Below are 23,692 nucleotides of genomic sequence, written 5' to 3'. Positions count from 1 at the left end.
GGCTATTCCAAGTTACAGTGCTAGAAAAGCTCTGTTTGAGCATTATGTCAAGACACGTGCGGACGAAGAAAGGAAGGAGAAACGGGCAGCACAGAAAGCTGCAGTGGAGGGCTTCAAGCATTTACTGGAAGAAGCAAAGGAGGTTTATCTTGTTACTTAAGCGCTCTTTAGTTCTTTTCAGATGTAATCTCACAATATATTTCCACTAGTTCTTATGTGTCACAGTTGAATGTCTGTCTAATTTCTACTTGGCATGATTAAAACTGTTTAAGGTAGTCAAGTGCCCAATTTCTACTTGGCATGATTAAAACTTTGTTAATTTAAGGTTAAAAGGTGAATCTGAGATGGAGATATTAAATCATGAAAGCATCATAAACAGTTTGGTTTATTGTGATAAATGATATAGCTTTCTTTGGAAAAGTAAATATTCACTTGAGGGTGAAGGGAGTAAATTGTTTCTGTTAGATATGTACATAATGTAGTCTTGTCCCACATTGGAATAGGAGTAGTATGTCCTTGTATAGTATAGTTATAAATAAGGACCTCTTGTATTGTATTGAACACACAATATCAATATATCATATTTTCTCACGTGCCTTCTCACATGGTATCAGAGCTATCATGAGAGATTTATCGATGTGCATAAATTCCAGCGATTCCGGGAAGTGAAATCAGTCACCGGAACCCTTTTTTCCGGCGATTTTTCAAAGTTGTTTTGCTTCTGCTTTGTCTCGGTCAGTGTTGTGCAAAATCCAACACTACCACAAGATTAGTCACTGTCCGGCGACCAAACCCCAGTGAAAATCTCCGGCGGTACTGTAGCTGTCGGAAGAAACTTTTCCGGCAAAGTTCCGACGCCGCGTGGGCTACCTTGCGGCCATTTTTTGGCGACGATTCTTCAGGACAGATTATTCCCCTTGCAATTCCGAGCCTACCCATCCAGGTTACACCAAATTCAGTCCACTTTTATATTTTTCCGACGTGAACAGTGATTTCAGAAGTGGATTGCCGGCCATTTTTTTGAAAAAGTTTCTTCAGAATAGTTGGGTCGTCTGGTAATTCCGATCCTACCTCTACTGTTTTTATTTCATTCCGACCACTTTGAATTTTTTCCGGTTGCTACAGTATTTCTGGCATGAACAGTGTTTTTCACGCTGAACAATGTTAAGTTTCCGGCGCAGAAATAGTGTTTCTTAGTGATTTCTTCAGTTTTCCCAAATGAGTTACTAATTTTCACTATTTCAAGTTAACCCTACTACTATTAATTGTGGCGACATGGGAGCCGATATTTCGAATAGTCGGATGGTTTCTTTAGCGGATTATTTGAGTTTCTTCAATACAAAGCAGGTAAGCAGACATGGTAAGCAGACATCTTATGAGATAGCTTCCGTTGTTCAAACAGGTAATAGCGTGACTTGTGTCTCTCAATCTTCATCCTCTTGAGTCTTGGGTCATTGATTCAGGTGCATTAGATCATATTTCTGGTAACAAATCTCTTTTCACTACTATTTCATATTCTCAATCTCTTCCAAGAGTCACAATGGCCAATGGGTCTCAAACCATGGCAACTGCAATAGGTCAAGCAAGCCCAATTCCTTCCTTACCTTTAGATTCAGTTCTTTATGTCCCTAATAGTCCTTTTAATCTCATAGTTGTTAGTCGCCTAGCCAAATCACTTAAATGTGCCGTTTTATTTCTTGATGATCATGTTTTTATACAGGAACGCAGTACATGGAGGATCATTGGTACCGGGCGTGAATCAAATGGACTTTATTACCTTATCCTTGCTAAATCATATGGACTCACATCTTGTCTTCCATCACCAACTTGTCCTGTTACTGATTCACCAACTTTATTACATAAACGGTTGGGACATTCCAGTTTGTCAAAACTTCAGAAAATGGTACCTGGTTTATCTCACTTGTCAGCTCTAGAGTGTGAGTCATGTCAGCTCGGTAAGCATACTCGCTCCCATTTCTCTCGACGTATTGATAATCGAGTAGAGTCACCTTTTACTTTAGTCCATTCAGATGTTTGGGGTCCTAGTCGGGTCAGTTCTACATTAGGATTCCGCTACTTTGTCAGTTTCATTGATGACTATTCTAGGTGCACCTGGATATATTTGATAAAAAATCGATCTGAGTTGTTTTCTATTTTTCACGCTGAAATTCAAAATTAATTTGGGGTTTCTATTCGCACATTTCGTATTGATAATGTCCGAGAGTATTTGTCTTCCCCATTTCAGCAGTTTATGAAATCTCATGGGATTATTCATCAAACATCTTATCCGTACGCATCTCAACAAAATGGGGTAGCTGAAAGAAAGAATAGACATCTTATTGAAACTGCTCGTACCCTACTCATACAATCTCATGCTCCGTTGCGTTTTTGGGGGATGCAGTTCTTACATCTTGCTATCTTATTAATCGTATGCCATTTTCAGCTATCCAGAACCAAGTTCCATTCTTTGTCATGTTTCCCCACTTACCTTTGTTCTCTCTTCCACCCCGTGTCTTTGGAAGCACTTGTTTTGTCCATAACAGGAACAGATAAGTTAGCTCCCCGTGCTCTTAAGTACGTATTTCTTGGTTTCTCGAGAACGCAAAAAGGGTATCGATGCTATTCTCCTGACCTCCAGCGGTACCTTATGTCAGCTGATGTTACCTTTTTTGAAACCCAATCATACTTCATAGGTCCAGGTAATCACTTAAATATTTCTGAGGTACTACCAGTCTCTTCTTTTGGAGATTCAGTCACTATCTCCCATCCATCTTCCTCTACATCTCCAGCTCCACCATCTATAGCTCCTGTTCCACCATCTATAGCTCCAGTTCCATCACCTATAGGTCCAGTTCCTCCACATAATCCAGTTCAACCTTCTGCAGCTCCAACACTCTTGACTTATCATCGTCGTCCACATCCAGCATCAGGCCCAGGTGATTCACGTCCTGCATCAGATTCTGCACCTACTGCGGACTTGTCTCCTCTTAGTCAACCAATTGCACTCCGCAAAGGTGTACGGTCCACACTTAATCGTAATCCTCACTATGTTGGTCTAAGTTATCATCGTTTGTCGTCACCTCATTATGCTTTTATATCTTCTTTGTCCACTGTTTCTATTCCTAAGTCTATAGGTGAGGCACTATCTCAACCTGGATGGCGACAGACTATGATTGACGGGATGTCTGCTTTACATGCGAGTGACACTTGAGAGCTTATTCCTCTTCGTGCAGGTAAGTCTACTGTTGGTTGTCGTTGGGTTTATGCAGTCAAAGTCAGTCCGGATGGCCAGGTTGATCGGCTTAAGGCTTGTCTTGTTGCAAAAGGATATACTCAGATTTTTGGGCTTGATTATAGTGATACTTTCTCTCCCGTGGCTAAAGTAGCATATGTTCGTCTTTTTTTTTTCCATGGCTGTTGTACGTCATTGGCCTCTTTATCAGTTAGACATTAAGAATGCTTTTCTCCACGGTGATCTTGACGAGAAAGTTTATATGGAGCAACCACCTGGTTTTGTTGCTCAGGGGGAGTTTAGTGGTTGTGTATGCAGATTGCGCAGGTCATTATATGGTTTGAAACAGTCCATAATTATTTAGGAGTTCAGCACAATTATTCAGGAGTTCGGCATGACTCGTAGTGAGGCTGATCACTCTGTGTTTTATTGGCATTCTGCTCCGAATCTGTGTATTTATCTGGTGGTTTATGTTGATGATATTGTTATTACTGGCAACGATCAGGATGGTATTACTAATCTGAAGAAACATCTCTTTGAGCACTTCCAAACTAAGGATCTGGGCAGTCTGAAGTATTTTCTAGGTATTGAGGTTGCTCAGTCTAGCTCAGGTATTGTTATTTCATAGCGGAAGTATGCCTTAGACATTCTTGAGGAGACTGGAATGATGGGTTGCAGACCTATTGATTCTCCTATGGATCCGAATGCTAAGCTTCTGCCTGGACAGGGGGAACCTCTTAGAGACCCTACGAGATATAGGAGGTTGGTTGGAAAATTGAATTACCTCACAGTGACGAGACCTGACATTTCTTTTCCGGTGAGTGTTGTAAGTCAGTTTATGGATTTTCCCTGTGATAGTCACTGGGATGCAGTTGTTCGTATTCTTCGGTATATAAAGTCAGCTCCAGGCAAAGGATTACTATTCGTAGGTGGAGGCCACGAACAGATTGTTGGTTACACAAATGCTGATTGGGCAGGATCACCTTTTGATAGACGATCTACATCTGGATATTGTGTTCTAGTAGGAGGTAATTTGGTCTCGTGGAAGAGCAAGAAACAGAATGTAGTTGCTCGATCTAGCCCCGAAGCCGAATATCGGGCCATGGCTATGGCAACGTGTGAGTTAGTTTGGGTCAAGCAGTTGCTCAAGGAGTTAAAGTTCGGAGAAATCAGCAGGATGGAACTAGTGTGTGATAACCAAGCTGCTCTTCATATTGCGTCAAATCCGGTGTTCCATGAGAGGACTAAACACATTGAGATTGACTGTCACTTTGTCAGAGAAAAAATATTTTCAGGAGATATTGTTACAAAGTTTGTAAAGTCGAATGATCAACTAGCAGATATTTTCACCAAGTCTCTTACTGATTCTCGTATTAGTTACATGTGTAACAAGCTTGGTACATATGATGTGTATGTACTGGCTTGAGGGTGAGTGTTAGATATGCACATAATGTAGTCTTGTCCCACATTGAAATAGGAGTAGTATGTCCTTGTATGGTATAACTATAAATAAGGACCTCTTGTATTGTATTGAACACACAATATCAATATATCATATTTTCTCCTGTTCCTTCTCACAGTTTCCAATTAAAGCTGAACTTTTTGTTGGAACATGATCTATAACTTTAGGGCCTTACATTACTTGCTGATTATTTTACTTATGTTCAGGATATCAACGAGGACACAGATTATCAATCATTCAAAAAGAAATGGGGTCATGATTCACGCTTTGAGTCCTTAGATCGAAAGGATAGAGAAGTGCTGCTGAATGAGAGGTATTAGTCAACTGTTCCAATCTTGGTTTAGATTTACTAGTTCTGATGTCACTTATTTCCTACTATGTTTTCTGATATTAGCCTTAACAAGTGATTCTTTTTCGAATTTACTGCACCATTTCTAGTATTACCCTTTCCCTAGTTTAGAAAAAAGTTAACATCCCCCCCCCCCTCTCCTTCTCCCCCCTTTTTCTCTTTTTGATTGTTAAAGATAATGCATTGAAATATCCAGCAACAAGAATGTGCTGTGAAGCATTTACAGGGAGAATGCAACTTACTTCCCCCTTTTTTCAATCATTGGATACTTGATTGATCTTGTTAAATGGACGTCTTGATTGTGTAAACAAATTCTACTACTTTATATTATCGTAATCATTTTGTGATACCATTGCAACCTCTAATTTTGACATTTCAAAAAATCATTCCCTCTTTCCATAGTGGCCATCCTTGTTTTCACATATCTGGAGTCCAGTACTGGTTCTTTTTCCGATTTTGATATATGCAATTTTTTCCTGATTCCCTGCAAATCCAATCAGGCCAAATTTTTTGAGACAGCGAGTAATGAAATAAAGGAATTTTTTGACCTTTGTGGATCACTGGATCACCTTTTACCATTAGGTTGCTTAATAGCACTCTAAATAACCTATATGACTTCTTTATGTTAAAGACTTCAGCAGAATTACTCTGTGTTTCTTCTTGGCTTTTACTAATCTTGGTAAGCTTCTGTGTATAATTTTCTCATTATTCCATATATTCTTTTAGAGTCTTCATGTTCCTTATTCCGTTTTCTACGGTTCTGTTTTTTACATTCTCATGGAAACCTCTCTAGCACCCATAATATATTAGTTAAAAGTAACATTTGACCTATGTACACGGCATAATTTTTGGCGAAGGCTGTTCAACTGACCACCTTGACCATGCATAGCTTTGCCCCTTGTGGGGTTCTTTTTTTTTTTTGGGGGGGGGGGGCAAGTGTTCCACTTTTTTTTTTTTGATGATCTAACGAGTTGGAGTGGTGCGTATACCAAAAGAGATTTCAATGTGAAGTGAACGTGTTTTTGTTTTGGCTCGTGCAAGTCTGTGTTGTGACTGTGCTTAACCGGTTGAAGACTGATCGCCGTACTTAATCTTTTGATCTTAATTGTTGACTGGCCTTAATTTGTTCTTCATCTTTTGTTTCTAGGATGATTCGATTTCCATTTCTTTTCCTACTGAGCTGGTTGTTTAGGCAAGAATCTACTTAATGTGTAGGGTGCTTCAGCTTAGGAAGGCAGCTCAAGAAAAAGCTTATGCTGTACGTGCTGCTGCTATATCACAGTTCAAGTCCATGCTTCGGGAACGAGAAGATATTACCTTAAATACACGGTGGTCAAAGGTTGGTTTATATGTTGAGATGTGATACCAAGAAAATATCAATGTAACTAGTTGCCTTTTAGATCTTTTTACTTGCTTGCAAATTGAATGCTTGGTCTGGATTGACATGCCTATTTAAGATTAAACTTATAATATTTATTGTTCAAGTCTAAATAGACTAATATATGAGGCCTGCAGCTTTTTAATTTCTCAGTTCTGTTACACTTGATCTTCAATTTAATTTGCTTAACAGACCTCCCTTCATGTTTACTAATACGGTTGGTCATCATTTCACAAAACTCATGTCATGTTGAACTACAATTGGTTCAAAGTCCACGATGTCATCAAATTTATCACTAATTCCTAAACTTTCTGGAAAAAGAAGTCCGTTGTTTCCAATTAAATGTCATGGTTTTATGTTGGGCAATGCCGAAATAATATCTGTCTTTCCTAAACCAGAATGTCTCACCATTTGTTTTATATGATAATCACAAGTTTAAGGGTCACACTTCTCACTTCCCCACTTAATTTCCCTTATTTGGATGTACTTCGTATTTTAAGCTCCAATTTAATATACCATCCTAGATCAATATTTTTATCTTAGAGGTGAGCAGAGGTCAAGCAAGCATCAACCTGAATGAAAGGGAGTAATAGAATATTAGAAATTAAAATTCAAATGTCGACATTGCTCCCATTTGAATCAGATGATGAATATCATGTCTGCGAATCAACAAGATAGAAAGATGATTTGTATTTTGGACATTGTTTTATTTTCTCATTCAGCTGCATAATGTCTCTCCTTGAAACCAATGGAAGTCGTCGTGCTAACTGCTAAACTTTCCAAAATTCACTTGGTGATATGGTTCTTGAAGTTTCCCTTGTGGTTTACTTTAAGCTTTCCTTTTCCCCCTTTACTTGGATAAATGCAATTAACTATATTTTCTCCCTCCCTAAGTTGCAACTTTCTGCTGATTTTAGGTAAAGGATAGCTTAAGAGATGATCCCCGTTATAAGTCTGTTAAGCATGAGGACAGAGAGGCTTTATTCAATGAGTATCTATCGGAACTCAAGGCTGCTGAACAGGAAGTTGCACGAATTGCAAAAGCAAAACATGATGAAGAGGTGAGCATTCTCTTACTTCCATCTTTGGGGCCTTACTTTTCTTTGTTTTAGGATTTCTTGTTACTTGCCTTTTTTGTTATATTATTGTATCAATATTAATTAGATACTCCAAAGGTATCATACTGATATCTCATATTAGGTTTGTCAACTCTTTCTCTGTGTGTGTGTGTTTGGGGGGGGGGGGGGTTAGATACCTCTTAACTTTCTTTCTAATATAGGGCTTTTATGTTTAAAAAAAGGGGGCAGCCCAGTGCACAAAGCATCTCGCATTCACGCAGTTTCCAGGAAAGGCCGTACCCTAGTGGATATAATGTAGACAGCCTACCCTAATGCAGGCATTAGTGGCTGCTTCCACGGCTCGAACCCTAATATAGGGCTTTTATGTTTTTCCTATTTGACATGTAACTAGTTATACCGTAAATTTTTGTTTGGCACTTAAAATGTACAGATAAAACCTAAAATTTGACTCTAACCTGCAGCTATTTCCTTCTCTCTCTCTGACCCCTCAAAGATATAGAAAACAAGACTGTTCACTTTCATTTTAATATGGGACTTTGAGCTTTCAGTGGCGCTAACGCCTAAAATCTTATACTTAACGGGGACATTCAATTGCCTATGGTCAAATGCATATAGTAAGGCTTCATGGTATCAGATTCTCATAGGTGGGGTGCTCATTAAACCTCCTGGGACATCTTTTTCTTTTCAGATGCCTATTTAGGATGGGGAATGGGGAGAAGTGGAGCATCTCTTTACAGAAGATTTATGGCCTTGACTTTGAGAGTGTGGGTGGCAGGATTTAAATTTGTCTGGACAACAGGTGTTCTTTCTTTTTATGATATACTATATGACATGTAATTCTTGCAATGCATAACTTGAAGAGGGGATGTGTTAGATGAGTTGGTGTCTTATGTGAGAGGAAGGGAGGGGGGGAATCCCAAAAAAGAAAAATCATGGCTTTCATTTGCTTGTCTACCATTGAAGTAAGTTTAACTCAAGCAAATACTAATCCTTCTTTTCTGCATGATATGGCCACTGTGATCTAGAAAACTAGATGGGCTGATGTCAATCTGAGATTTATTTTCTGTGCATATGTTCTTTTTTTTTTTGATGAGGAATTTTCTGTGCATATGCATTGCAGTAGGTTTTTCCTTTTTTATTTGTGAATAAATTTGAATGTTCTTGGTACAAGCTTGACAAGTGAACCTTAGACCTCAATGGTTTTGTCTTTTAGTTAGTCTACTTAGTTTTCATCGTTATAACTCCGCTTTTTGAGTTTTGCTAAGCATAGCTGGTCTCAAGTCCGTTTGAAAAGGAAGGGTTGTGGTAGGTTGACTCTCATTGTAAAAATTGTCAAATAAGAGGATATAGATGAACCCAACTAGTTTGAGATTTAGGAATAATTGATTGATTGAGTTTTCAGGATCACAACTTGACCCTCCTCACCAGTCACTAACACATAATTCGGAAGAAGACCTATATTTCCCTCTCCATACTGGCGGACAAGGATATGGATATGCAGACATATCTTCTTTCTGTTGGTTTATATAGAATTGAGTGGTTTATTTTATTTGTCTTGAGAAAATATGAAAAAACAACCCTTTACAGCTTCACACGTTAGAATATAGACACGTTTTTCTTGTGTTTTATGGTAAAAAGAATTAGTCAAAGGGGGTTAGGTGTTAGTTAACGTTAAATTTGTATGTTGTCGTTAATAGAGACGTTTACATTTTGTATGCAAGTTTTTTCTTTTAAAAACAGAAAATACCTTTAGTAATGTGGGAAAATCTAGTAAACTATCATATTTGTTACAGTTCAAGCCCATAATACGTATTGCTCGCTTTGACTCGGTAGACCTCACGGATTTCTCTTGACTCCATCATGTCGAGCGTAGAAGTACACATACCATCTAAACTTATGTTCTCTATTATATAGCGCTTTATTTTCCAGTCCCTTTCCAATTTGGGATTTGCCTCTTCCAAAGCTTCCCAACTTAGAAGCTTTGCCAGTCCTCTTAACCCGCTCTTATCGATCCGCCCTCCATCACGCATCACAAATTTTTGCTTTATCTTTCACACTTTCTGCATTCACTTTCAAGTTAATTTGGAACTATCTCCCTTCTTCTCTTGACATCATCAGCCAATCAATATGCCACAATCATTAAGCTGCGGCATAAAGCTGTCAGCCCCTTCAACCTTTTGGATTTTGTTAGCTCCCTGGACTTAGCTTAGTCACTCATGTACTGGAGCTTACCCTCTTTTTTTTTAACTCTTTTGCTATTTGGCATCGTCCTGATGCATGCTCATCAATGATATCATTTTACTTCATCAAAAAAAATCTGTCAGCCCCTTCAAAGGAATTCGATAGCCAAATTATTACGCAATGATCTCAGGATAAAAAATAAAAGCTTTCTTGTAGCTGAAATAAAGGTGAGATTTATGTTTTTACCATTGATTCCAAATGCACTGAGTTCCTCAAGAAACTTCCCCTCATCCAATATGAACATATCTAGATAAAATGGATCTTGAACCTAACTCAACTCCAAAAGTTAGGTCATGAGAGGATTGCCCAAAACCACATAAAGAGACAACAACCCGTACCGATTCTAATTCCCTGCACGCCCGGACCGGACATCTAGAACATGGATAACATAACGGGGGAGCCTAACATATGGCAAAGTCAAACCGAGAGTAGCGACTTTTGGCTCTAATACCATGTAAAGAAAATAGACCTTGAATTTAATCCCTATTAGCTCAAAAGGTGAGGATTGTGTAGGACAATATAAGGAGACAATAGCCCATACTCTAAACCAATGTGGGAGTGTAACAAACTCTAACAAGGCCTACTCGGTCATTGTTATCCATTTATAGAGTGCCACTTCTCACCTCCTCGTGTACTAATATCTCTAACCGATTACTTTTATAAAGTGTATGGAGCTATAGAATACCAACTTATCCCCTTAACTTCAAATCTCGTCAGTGAAGTGTTCATTATAAAGGAAAGTAGTTCAAACAAAAAATACACATTAATCAGCATAAATCACCCGTTTAGTAGCTTAACATGTTTATTTGTCTTTATTCACTGGTTGCCTCTTCCCTCTGCTGATCCGAACCACTGTCTTTGTGCCTCCAACTAAGGTTTCCTGCTGATTCTCCCTATTAATTTAATCCTGGTAGAAAACTAAAAACCTGTGCTTTGTGATTTTAATGCATTTACTTATTTCATCTGTATGTGTGTGTATTTGGTCCGAAGTTTTGACAAATTTAGAATGTAGTACGCCAAGTTCTGTTTGATTCCACATTTTGGCGTGATTGTTCAGTTGAAGGCATTAATGGTGTTCTGCTTGACTCTTTTAGGAGAAATTGAAGGAAAGAGAACGAGCTTTGCGAAAACGTAAAGAAAGAGAAGAGCAAGAAGTGGAGAGGGTGCGGTCAAAAGCTCGTAGAAAGGAAGCTGTTGAATCCTATCAAGCTTTGCTGGTTGAAATAATTAAAGATCCTCAGGTATTATCTTGTAAGAGACCCCAAAAATATTACAAGGACATATCTTAGAACATATGTCATGGATCATATCCCATTACTTGATTAGACAGTTTTAGATAGTTCCAGAAGATCAGCCTCATCTTTATTCAGAAACAATAAAATTTGAAAGATCTTTGTTTGGTGGAAAGAGTACCATCCATCTTTACATGAGGTGCTTAGCTTCTCGGAAGAGCTTATTTTCTGTAACTACATGTTCTGTGCAGCCCGTGGTTATAATTGGTCTTTTAACTTGCAGTAAATAGCATTTCCCCCGTGGTGCTCATCAGATGATATTTTATTTAACTTTAAAATTCTTATCTTTTTGGCTTTACCTTTACTGATGAAGTATGGAAGGATTGTGTTTATTATGTGGTAGAATTGTTGAAAAGGTAATTCCTTTTTATTTTCTGGATGGTACTTGTTTCCAGTTTATCTTCAAATTGTTGAGATATCTTTCTCTTGCTCCTAAGGCATCTTGGACAGAGTCAAAACCTAAATTAGAGAAGGATCCCCAAGGACGTGCAGCTAATCCGCATTTGGATCAGTCTGACTTGGAAAAGCTCTTTCGAGAACATGTGAAGATATTGTATGAGGTAAGATGACTACTGATGTTCTTTTTTAAGTTATGTAATCCTTGTTATCTGCTTTTCACCCTTAATGATATGCTTTTTTAGCCACAAAAATCTCCTAGCATGATGTTTAAGACCTCAAGTTCCAAAAGCTAGTCTTCTTTCTAAAATTCCGTGTCCCGTCAAACTACACCACATAAATTGCAACAGAGGGAGTATAAATTATGTGTTAACTTAAGTATATTGAAAATGAATGTAATACATTTTATAATTGATACTCCTAGTGGTTCTTAACTTCTTATACAATAGCAGATAAGAAATTATCTACATATTTTTGAAGAACTACATCTAAGCAACAATCTTTTCGAAAAACTTTATTTGCTGGCTGACAAAGCCCTGTACTGACATTCTTTCTGCTTTGTTTTTCCTTTTCTAAATTTTGTTTGATTTTCACTGCAATGAGGATCAGAGGCGGATCTAGGATTTGAAGGTTTCGGGTGCCATATTATTTTATACATAGATATATTATTATTTATACGGTCCAAATGGGATAAATATATAGTCGGTTTGATCAAATTTGTGCTTCGATTCTAGCTATTCATCTTTTCGATTTATATAGATAAATATATCGAACGAAAATAAATTATGACAACTTAGCGCACATTCATAAAATTTTCAGCAGTAATACCAATATCATAAAATTTCTTCCACATGAAAAGTACAAAAAGACAACTTCTTTCATGTTCTGACAATTGGAAATATCTTCCAATTAACAAAATACTACCATAATCAGTTGGTCACTTTAACTAATAAGTAAGACATACATAATTCTTTCATCCTTAAGTAAACAAAAACATACATGTCATATGCATTTTTGGTATAAATTTGAACTAAGACTGAAAATCTAAACTTCCAATGAGCGCCATCAAGGAATCAACAGCAAGAGCAAAACAAATAATGAAAATAAAAATCTGACAACAAAATGCAAAAGCTAATACAATCAGAGATTCAAGAGAACAATATGCACAATAACACAATAAACTATAAATTAAAGATTGGAACAGAGAAAAAAAAAATCAATTTTGAATTGAATAAAAGAAAAACAAGGGAGAAAATGAAAAGATCAAAGGGGTTTAGCAACTTGTAAGTCTATATTCTTAAATATTAACTATACCACCAAAAAATTATTTTCGGAGAAACCCAACATAAAAAAAAATTAAAAAAAGAAGCAAGAGAATAAGAGAGATTTACAGTCAAATTACAAAGCAGTGGTGCAGCAACAAGGTGAGGTGAAATGGAAAAGTGGACACCAAACGGTGGTGGCCAACTGCCGGTGAGTGACGGACTGAAACAGTGAAAATCCCCAAATTTGGGGCAGCAGCGCAGTAGAAGAGAAGGGTTTTGGGTGGGAAAAGTTTTTGGGGAAATAAGGTAGCTTTTGTATTTTAGTGGATAAAGAAAGCACAATAGAAAAGTCAAACAATATTAAATAAGTTAAAAAGTCAAAAAAGTAAAACAAAGAATAAATAAGAAAGCAAACAAGTAAACTGTCGTACACCTAACATTAATAGTCCAATAGTTACGTACTAATAAAAGTTCCAAAACTTTTATGTGTTGCCCTGGTCTCGAACTTCCGCTGGCAGAGAGGTATTTTCGGGCCTTTACCACTGGCACCCAGTGGCTGTTTTGTTCATTAGGGTGCCATTTTATTATATTGTACAATATAGATATATACACAGAGTTCCGGCCGAGGTTTGCGGGTGGCGGCGCACCCCCTCGGCTCTATGTAGATCCACCCCTGATGAGTATCCCATACTGGTGTTTAAGTACCTAAAATCTAGTAAAGAGAAAAATGTGACGTGGGCCCTCCATAGTTACTAGCAGTTTGCATCATTTAAATGAGGTGTACCTTTGTTTGTCCTTCTCACGCAGTTTATGTACTTCCTTATTTATCAAGTACATGGTTTTCTTTTCTTATTCTCATACTATGTATTTTGATCTTCAGCGGAGCGCACAGGAGTTTAAAGCTTTACTAGCCGAGGTTATAACTGTTGAAGCTTGTTCACGAGAAACAGAAGATGGTAAAACAGTTGGAAACTCTTGGTCAACAGCCAAACAACTTCTCAAAGCCGATCCCAGGTACTCAAAAATGCCTAGAAAAGATAGGGAATCCTTATGGCGCCGATATGTTGAAGATATTCAACGGAGGCAAAAGTCAGCACTCGATGAAGTAGATAAAGCAAGAAGTAAAGGATCTTCTGGTTCAAGGAGGAGATAAAGCAAGAAACAGAAGCTGTAGTAATCCTCAAGTATTTCGTATGATCAAAGGCAGCTGAGAAAAGACAGTTTTCTCAGGACACTTGTTTTTTAAGAGGGTATGAAGCAGAGTACTCTCTGCCAGTTCATGTGTCATTTTGAAGCACAGTGTCCAGAACTTATTTTTGTCAAATCTGATAATTCCTTGGACTCTCTCATACCTAGGTGATTATGTAGTAGATTTGATTTCTTCTAATTTTATGTATTCTAGCATTTCAGTTCGCAGCCATTTTTCTTGTACGCTATACGGCCTGACAAGAAATAGATTTCATGATTGAATCAATGTTTTTGCTTTTAGTGTCGAGCAATAGGGTGCTGCTTGTGTCGAGCAATAGTTCAATTCCTTGGAATCGAGTTTCAGTTTGAAGTGTGTGATTTTGTATTTTTAATTGAAGCTACGGTAGAAACTAGGCTCTTTTCATGCAGTTTCATAAACCATTTCATACTTCCTTAACAAAGAGCAAGGAAAAGAGATCTTCTGTTGGAATGATATCACTTCGTATTGTTGGTAGGTCTGACTGTAAGAATTTCCTGTATGTTTAGTCCAGAACTAATAAATAGACAAACTATAATTGAGGCGCATTGGTTTTCTTTTTCATTGTACTTTCGTCTCACAATGACCAACTGCAAGCAGCAGTCCCTTCAGTCTAACTTCTCTCGACGTTATATTCCAATTTGCTTTTTCCTCTCATAATGAATGGAATTTAAATGGATATATTATCAATTGAGTCGAGTAGAAAAATTAGTTATATGGTGGACAGTTTGGAAAGAGCAAAATGCTAGGTGTTTTGAAGATGACAGAAACTCTATCCAGAAGACCAAGACGAACTGTTTGCTTTTGTTTCATTTTTTGGTGTAACAGAATTCTGCAAGTGATGCTGAAACAGTGTTAGAACTCGAGACTTCCTTTAAGAATAGTAAGGGATATTTTGTTGGTACCTCCTTGTGCCATATTTTTGAAGTCAAGAACTGCTCATGCCATCAACTCAATACAATATGAAATTATGAATAGAGCCAATGTACATATTATGCAGCGAGTAGGCTAAGAATATTAAATGCGAGTCTTGTTGAAACAAAACATTACATTGCACTACTAACTGTCCGCATAGTAAACTGTTTACAAAATTTTGAAGTCGAGAACTCTTCGTGCCATTAATTCTATATAGAACATGGCCTAGGGCCAGCACATTTAAGCCGCAACAGCTAAGATAACAATAGTAGACGCAAGCCTGACTAATTGAAACAAACTCATCAGATTGCCCTACTACTCATCTGGTTTATCTGGATCTTCTTTCTCAGGATCTTCCTCTTCCTCTTTCTTTTCTTCTTCTTCCTCATCCTCTTCCGGAGGATCGGCTGGCAGAGGTGGTGGCAAGGGAGTTTTCATAGGACTGAATTGGGGAAAGATATCTGGTCTTCGTCCGGGCTTGGGCCTTTCCCATTCCTGCCAATAAACATGTTTCATCAAAATGCTTTGGATGGGTATTATTATAGAAAGCACAACGCAGTATCAGCTCAAAATCCTCTGAAAGCATATTGCTAAAGTTTGTTAGTGAGGACATCAAGAAACTTCCACAAAGACATGTCTAAGAGCTTTTAGAAACTACTAGAAAATAACAAATAAAAGACCAAAATTGTATTTACATCTCTGTCTTTGTTAAAGGCCTGGGGCTAACTCAGAAACTAGAACCCATCTGGTGTGAACAGTACATTTGGTGGTTGTACAAAGGCAGCCAACTGGCCAAACAGAAATGTACGACTCCATAGAATATAGTACCAAAGAATCAGAAGCTTTCTTTAAAAAAAGGGAAAAAGAGAGCGCAGAAGCTTTCACTCCATCATACAGGGATTTACAGTTGGGAGATCCTCTCTCTTCCTTTCTGTTTATACTACACTTTTTATGGAATCACTGAGCAAGATGATAGACAATGTTGTGGCCCTTACAAAAGAAAGTTAATACCTGTTGGACCAGTCACTGACTATTTCACAAATTCCTTTATCAATGACACAATGAAAGGTTTTGAGGCTAAGAAAGAATAACTAACTAATTGATTTTTGAAGCAAAATCAGGTCTGCATATTAATTAGACAAAGAGTGACTTGTCCAGAAGAAATAACACATGCATGGGCAAAGTTTTGTCCCTCTACCAGATTCATGACATATACAGGTTAGCTACTTGGAAGAGACAATACCTCTTAATAAGAGGATGAGTAACTTTTATCAATTTGTGTCTCCTCATATAATGGCCATGGAGGTTTAGAAAGAATGAATAAGGCTATGGAGAGATGTCATTAGACCCACTTATTGTGCAAAAAAAAGGGAGAGATAGAAGAGATGTTACTGCAAACAAGGAAGGGCTGCAGAAGGCCAGTGGTTGACAAATCGAGCAAGCAATCACATTGAGTAGCCTATGAAGCACATTGCAGCATGTAAATCTGCCAATCTCCCCTTCCCTTCACCTAAGTCTGACAGCCTCCCCTATGCCTCCTTCCAATCATTTATCTTATCATAAAGGAATAAAAAAACCTCTTTCAAATCAAGTCCTCCATTGGAGCAGTGCCTCCAATGAAGGAGCGAAAGAGAATGAGCTGAGTAGCTGAGATGCTGAGGGAAAGGAGTCTTGGTGCATTGTGTGGAGGAAGCAAAGAGAATCAGAGGAGAGTAAAGAGGCCATGATCTGTGACGGGACGGGTACTGAACGGTGCAGGAGTATTGAAGAGGAAGAGGAATGGGAAGATGCTGCCAAAATTATTCTGCTTCTCCCCCTTACTCTCTTGGTGGCACTTCTTTTCCCCCTTACTCTCTTGGTAGCACTTTGAGGAATAAAAGAGATATTTGAAGGAGCTATAATAGATTGGAGGCTAAATAAAGTCATTGAGGGCCCCTCCTTGGGGAGGAAAGATGGCGGGTAGGGTATCTTTTCCCCAGACTAAGACTACTTCACTTCACTCGCTGGAACTGCAAATGGTAAGGAAAGGGCTCGCTGAAACTGCAAATGGTAAGGAAAGGGGGCTTGAAACTACACAGATCTGATACCTGACTTTCTCGGCATGAAAAGTTAACCATATAGGTCGACAACCTTTCTTCTAAATTGTTTCTACCAGGCCTCATAGTAAAACGGCCCTCTCGGAAACTGAGTCACTGGCTAGTCAAACAAAGGGATTAACTTCCTTATATGGGGGGGGGGGTTAGGTTGACATGAACAGATAGCTTGGTAGTTTGAGAGTATTTGCCAATTTATTCATCTAACCAGTAATAATCATTTGAGCTTAAATAACCAATTACTATAGTAACTCATTCTCTTCTAATCCTCTAGTTAAATGTTGTATTTTTTCACAACCAAAACTGTATATTTCAAATAGTTGCCACTTGGACATTTGAAAATTTTAATTCATCCAAACCAAACAATTGTTCACACTTGAAAACCAAAATCTATGTCTAGATCAAACTATACTTTTTACCTACTAATCATAGGTTTTACCTTTAGCACGACCAAATTGCTATTTTCTCATAGGATTTGGCACTTTGATTGGATTATCACAATTTAATTCATCCAAATAACGACAATCTTCCACAGTAAAATGACCAAAAACTATAAGAGGTCGTTTGGTAGCTGGTTAGAAGAAAGGTTATTCATGTATAAGGGGTAACATAACTTATACCATGTTTGGTAGACATTAGTTATTTTGTATAAAACTCTGCATAACTAATACCATGTTTGGTTGACATTTTTCAATTATGCATAAATAATACATGTATAAGTTATGACTCAATCTGTGTATTATTTTATGCGAGGTAGAAGATGGAATAACTAATACATGTATTAGTAATACATGGATAAAATACTGAAATGACAAATTTACTCCGATCACTTTACACATAAGGCTTCCTTAGATGTATCGATCTGTATCAAACTTTTGGATAGCAAGAATGGAGATAGCGATGCCTCACTGCTAGGCTCTTCCTCTTCTCAATCTATTAAGAAACAAAATCAATAAATTGACATATATTTCTCTGATCTAGCGCCTACAGATTGTTCTCTCATTCAGGTAAGAAGTTTTTGAAACCCTAAACTTTTCTTTTCTTATTTCTTCTCCTTTTACTTTTTCCTCTTGTGAATCTGCTGAGAGACGAATTTCTGGAAGAAACTTTAATTTTTCAATATTTTCTAGTAAAGTTGAAGTTTTGAGTACACCCAAATTTGATACGGGTTTTGTTTGTTTGTTAAAAGCAAAAAAAAAAATTCTTTCCAATAAAAGGGGGTTCTTGTATAATCAGTTTCTTTAGCTTCAGAAATTGCAAGATGAGAGCAACCTTAACTTTGTGTTTGAAGTATTGTTATTTCTTTGAAGATTCAGAAACATCGAAGGTCTAAAACATGGTGATTAATTAAATAACAAAAAAAAATGATACTCTAATAAGACTACTTTTGGTTGATAAGACTCCAGAAACGTTTGTTTTTGTGTAGCAATTGTGAAATCTATATGTCTAGGAGAAGAAAATAAGAACTTGAAAAAAGTTTCTTTAATATGCAATGTATGTTTAACTATATATGCTCAGTTTAATAATGATTTTGCATCTTTTAATGCAAATAGGTGTTTATGGATCCTCAACAATTATGCGATGTCGAATGCTTTATCATCCTTGAGGAGAGTGTGGTGCAATCTTATATTGTCCTTATTTGTCTTTTTATGGCTATTTACAGCATGTTCTTAAGAACACAAAGTAGAAATAAACGGGTTAGATATTGCATGAGTGCTAGAATTCCTAAAATCGTGTCTCATCTAAATTTTATTATTCGTGAAAATGATACTGTATGTATTGATAAGCTTAGGATGGATAGAAGTGACTTTCACATATTAGCTACCTTAGCCAAGGACGTTGGAGGGTTGACGGATAGTACAAATATGTCCAGTAGTGAAAAGTTAGCAATGTTCTTAAATATTTTGGCTCATCACGAGAAGAACAGGTCTATCAACGTTGATTATATTAGATCAGGGTGGAGTTAGTCAAACCTTCAATGAATGTTTAAGAGCTATTCTCAAACTAACTCCATTGTTAATTGTTAAACCTAAGCCGGTGCTTGAAGATGAGACTGATGACCGATGGAGATGGTTTAAGGTTGGTAAATTTCAGTCCAGCATTTGATTAACTATAGAAAGATTTAAATATTATTATTAAAGTATTTTATTGATAACTCTATTTTAGTATTTAGACTTCAATTTATTTTATAGGGTTGTCTAGGTGCATTGGATGGTACTTACATTCCCATTAGAGTTCCATCTATACATTAACCAAGATACAGGACCCGGAAAGGAGATATAGCAACTAATGTATTGGGGGTTTGTGATAAAAATCTCAACTTTATCTATGTATTACCTGGTTGGGAGGGATCGGCTGCTGATGGTCGTGTATTGCGAGATGCAGTTATACGAAAGAATGGTTTGAAAGTACCCGAGGGTATGCTATATACACACACCTATCTATTCCAATTAAGAAAATAGATTAATATTTCTAAGTAATTATATCCTTTTTTATACTTTTTAGGTAATTATTATTTATGCGACGGAGGATATACAAATGGAAATGGTTTTCTTTCACCCTACCGAGGATATAGATACTAGCTAAAGGATTGGGAAGGTGACAATCCACCACCTCGATGCCGAGAAGAGCTCTTTAATATGAAGCATGCTAGAGCGTGTAATGTTATTGAAAGAGCATTTGGTATATTGAAAGGACGTTGGGGAATTCTTAGAAGTCCTTCATGGTACTCAGTTAAGGTCCATAATAGAATTATTATTGCTTGTTGTTTGATACACAATTTCATTCGAAGAGAGATGAATGTCGACCCCTTAGACGTGGAAATGGAAAACCATATGGAGCATCAACATGAAAATGAAAATATTAATACCGTTGAACCATCTGATGAGTGGACCACTTGGAGGGATGAGTTAGCTCAATCTATGTGGAATGAAAGATCTGGAAATTAATCCTTGTAATTCTTAGATTACCTTTGTAAATAGTAGTAGCTTCATTGTTCTGTGAAGAAAAATAGTGAATCTTTTTGTATGTCTCCAATTGTTGTTTGTGGAGACAAATAGTGAATCTTAATGTATCTTTGACAACATCTTTTTGAAGACAAGTAGTAAGTCATTATGTATGCCTCACATTATTTTTTGGCAGATAGTAAATCTTTATGTATTTTTATAGATTGAAATGACTAGTTTCACAGCAACACCATCTAATGGAGCTTCAAAAAGGACAAGAAAAACAACACCTAAGCCTCGAAGGGTCTAGAAGAGGAACTCACTTTTGTAGATGCATTAAAAGAATTGTGTGCTAATGGTTGGAGAGGAGATAATGGAACTTTTAAGAACGGACATTTAATGGAGTTGGAACGCTACATGCATGCTCGTCATCCTAATTCCGGATTGAAATCTCAACCACATATCGATTCTAAAATAAGAGCATGGAAGAGGAGTTATTCAAGCATATCGTTACTAAAGAGTCGAAGTGGCTTGGGATTCCAATATAGCGATGGAACTATCTTAGTTGACTATCCAAAAGCTTGGATGACTTTATAAAGGTGAATTACATCTTTTTAAATCATTAGTGAAATATTGCTAGTTACTAATTGTTTTCTTGGTAAATATGATCTATGTATTTGGAATATTGCTAATTATTCTTGTATTTCTTTTTGTTTCATTAGATTGATCCACTTGCCAAGTCAATGAACTCGAAGAAATGGCCATTGTTTGCTAATTGGGAAGAAATATTTGGCAAGGATAGAGCAACTGGAGAGTTTGCTGAAGGTCCGGAAGATGCCGTTGAAGAAATAGAAAGAACTGAAGCTTAGGAAACTCCTAATGACATGTGTTTGGGATTTCCTCTCGTTGTGGTTGATGAAGATGATGATGGGGATGCTCCAGCCAGAGGAGGAGATCAACCTGCTCAAGAGGAACCTAATATACCAACTGGAGCAGCACCAAAGTCCATTTACTGCTCAAGAGGAACCTAATATATCAACTGGAGCAGCACAAAGTTCATTCACTGGAACAACTCAGAGTGGTGGAACCCAACAAACTCAGAAACAAGGTAATAATTCTAAGGCATCATCTTCTAATGCTAATGAAAAAGGTAAATGCAAAAGAAGAAGAAGAACAATTGAGGATGAGAATGAGACTGTTCTTAAAGGTCTAGTGGATGTGACGAAACAATTTACTGAAAGTCATGATAAAAGAATGGGTGCTTTAATTGACAAGTTAGGGGAGCGTGACTTATCTGATATTCGTGGTAAGATCTTCTCTATTCTTGGATCCCCAACATTTGAGTTATACAACTCGGATCAGCGAGTCAAGGCAGCAATGGGAATTACTCAAGATGTAAAAAGAATGGAATTCTTTTTAAGCGTGGGTGAACTTGATCGTCAGACCATGGTGTGGATAATTATTAATGACAAGCTTTAAAGATTTCGATGGTTTTTATTTTGCTACTTTGTGATATCTGAATGTTGTATTTTGTTACCTCGTCAATATCCACAAATGTAAATATATGTGGATGTTCTAGCTTTAAAATAGGTTGTTTTTGTATAACAAATACACATAGAAATTTGCTATATTTTGACGTTAGTGTTTTGTGTAATTTGGTATTATTTTCAGCTGGTGTTTACTTTGGTGGACAGAGTAGTTCTCCTTTGGATTCTTTTTGTTGAATATATCTTTTATTAATTTGCTTATTGTTTGTCTTGGTTTTGGATGTTTGTCAAACTACAGGACATCAAACAGTAGTATGATATAGTAATGGTGACAAAAAGTGCAATCCATTTTAAATTTTAATGTTGTTCAGTTGTAAAAGGAAAATTCTTCGGTAGCTGAGTGATTTGGATTTCTTATGTTTCTTTCTGAAGAGGGGATTAAAGTTCTACTGTCAACCTTGTTCGTTGGTGCATGATAGTTATTGATTGTTTCTTGTTTATTCTTTTTTCTTCCAAATTGTGTTGTGATTTATAGGATTTTGTTTTTGCATCCTACTTCCTTGCTATAACCGTATATGCAGGGATAGAGCCATAAGGTGAGGTTCAGGTTCGGCCAAACCGAGTAACTTTAGTCCAAATCGAGTAAGTTCAGTATGAGTTGCCTCACTTTGGTAGTCACTCTACTACGTGCCCAGTTTCATTAATTTAACGATATGGATTGTGTAAGTTGCGAATATAAATAATAGAATACTAGTCTTGTCTAAATTGTTGCATCATATGGCTTTTGGTAGTGTAAATTGCATGTTACGGATTTAATTACATTGCTTTCACTTGCCAACTATATACCAAAAGCAAACTGGAGAAGCCACTAGAAAATGGAAATACCAAAACTAAGAAGTGAAAATCAAATATGCCTAAACTTCACATAGTTCGGTAGTATGACGAAGAAGTGAAAGTAACACCCAAAGTTCCTAACTAAATTGTTGCCTAAATAAATAAATGGAAAGAGAGAGAAAACAATGCAAAAGAAGGCCAGGGGTATAGTTGTAAACAAGCATTTTACTTTAAAATTTATATAATGTATATCAATTTCTAATACAACAAACCAAACATTCAAAAAGATAATCTCTGCATAACTAATCCATGCATAACTAATACCCGCATAACTAATCCCTGCATTACTTATCCCTGCATAACTAATCCCTACATAACTAATACATGCATAACTAATACGTGTATAACTAATACCTGCATAACTCTAACCGGCAACCAAACGACCCCTAACTACATTAAGCAAAGAGTTTAAGTTATATACACCAGAACTATAAGGAAGCTTAAAACACACAATCTGTCTTATTTCAAAATTACATATCCTACATCTTAAGGAGGCTTACCTGTAGATATCAGTTATGCACTGACACTGTATATAACTTGAATTTTTTATCTTCTATATAATAGGTTTTAAACTTAGCCCAAACTAACCTGAAATTTCGATAGCTGCTATTATCTAAAAAATAACACTTTCTGTAGAAGAGCACAGCTGGCTTAAGTTAAATAACCAGAAAAAAAGAGTTTTTGAAGCTTACAATAGGGAAATCGAGAGGAGAACGGCGAGTCATCTTCTCTTCTTCCGGTGCCATACGTACGATTTGTGAACTCCGGCGAGAAGACGATAGCGATGTCCATCTCACAAACGGCATAAAAGCGACGGCTAGTGGCGTTGAGCCGGTGAGCCGGCCACTGGATGATGCAGACGACGATGTAGACGACGGTGAACCGGAGCGATTCAACATCGCCACCGTACGTGGCGGCGGAGAAGATAACGACGGCATAACAACGGAGGATAACGCCATTGGAGTTGCGATACAGAGCCTTCCTCTCTTTTTCAGCGTATTGGGCTTCGTGAGGCCGAGAACTCTTTAACACTAGGCCCATCGAAGTTTATATAGGTACCACTTCATGGGAGAAGTGCACAAATAGCCGATTTCGGGGGTCACCGTTTAAAACATATAACCCATTTGGCCAAGCTTCAAAAATCGGCTTATTTTGAAAAGTGTTTTTTTCAAAAGTACTTTGGTGTGAGAAACATTTTGTGTTTGGCAATTAGTTTGAAAAGCACTTCTGAGCAGCAATTAGTGTTTGACCAAACTTTAAAAAATTGCTTCTAAGTGTATTTTTCTCAAAAAAGTGCTTTTAGAGAGAAGCTACTTTTTTCTGTTTCTCCAAAACTGTTTCTGCTTCTCATCAAAAACACTTTTTTTCCTTCCAAAAACTTGGCCAAACACCTAAATTTTTGGCCAAAAGTACTTTTGGCAAAAAAAAAAAGCACTTTT

At 37.2% G+C, this 23,692-nt stretch overlaps 2 protein-coding genes across 5 annotated transcripts in view; one reads left to right on the top strand and one right to left on the bottom strand.

Moving 5' to 3' along the window:
• The window catches only part of LOC104224351 (pre-mRNA-processing protein 40C), a 34,454-nt gene extending 20,272 nt beyond the window's left edge, over positions 1–14,182 (top strand). For 3 of the 4 annotated variants that reach the window (XM_070171847.1, XM_070171846.1, XM_070171845.1), the window contains exons 11-17: positions 2–142; positions 4,901–5,007; positions 6,259–6,382; positions 7,339–7,482; positions 10,836–10,982; positions 11,471–11,593; positions 13,575–14,182. In XM_070171847.1, coding sequence (XP_070027948.1) covers positions 2–142; positions 4,901–5,007; positions 6,259–6,382; positions 7,339–7,482; positions 10,836–10,982; positions 11,471–11,593; positions 13,575–13,847 — 1,059 coding nt within the window. In that variant the 3' untranslated portion in view covers positions 13,848–14,182. Of the gene's footprint in view, position 1; positions 143–4,900; positions 5,008–6,258; positions 6,383–7,338; positions 7,483–8,188; positions 8,300–10,835; positions 10,983–11,470; positions 11,594–13,574 lie in introns of those variants that run through there. The other variant, XR_011406715.1, reaches the window with a different exon arrangement.
• Positions 14,183–14,861: 679 nt separating this feature from the next.
• Positions 14,862–23,287, bottom strand: LOC104240543 (uncharacterized). Its single transcript, XM_009795400.2, has 2 exons — positions 22,946–23,287; positions 14,862–15,329 (listed from the first exon to the last, which is right to left on the bottom strand). The coding sequence occupies exons 1-2, from the start codon at positions 23,210–23,212 to the stop codon at positions 15,150–15,152; spliced, it is 447 nt and encodes a 148-aa protein (XP_009793702.1). The 5' UTR covers positions 23,213–23,287; the 3' UTR covers positions 14,862–15,149.
• Between the last annotated feature and the right edge of the window lie 405 nt (positions 23,288–23,692).

This window comes from Nicotiana sylvestris, chromosome 4 (genome assembly GCF_000393655.2).
Source record: "Nicotiana sylvestris chromosome 4, ASM39365v2, whole genome shotgun sequence".
In the NCBI taxonomy this organism is placed as follows: domain Eukaryota; kingdom Viridiplantae; phylum Streptophyta; class Magnoliopsida; order Solanales; family Solanaceae; genus Nicotiana; species Nicotiana sylvestris.
The sequence above is the reverse complement of the archived record's forward strand: the minus strand, read 5'-3'. Positions and strand labels throughout refer to the sequence as shown.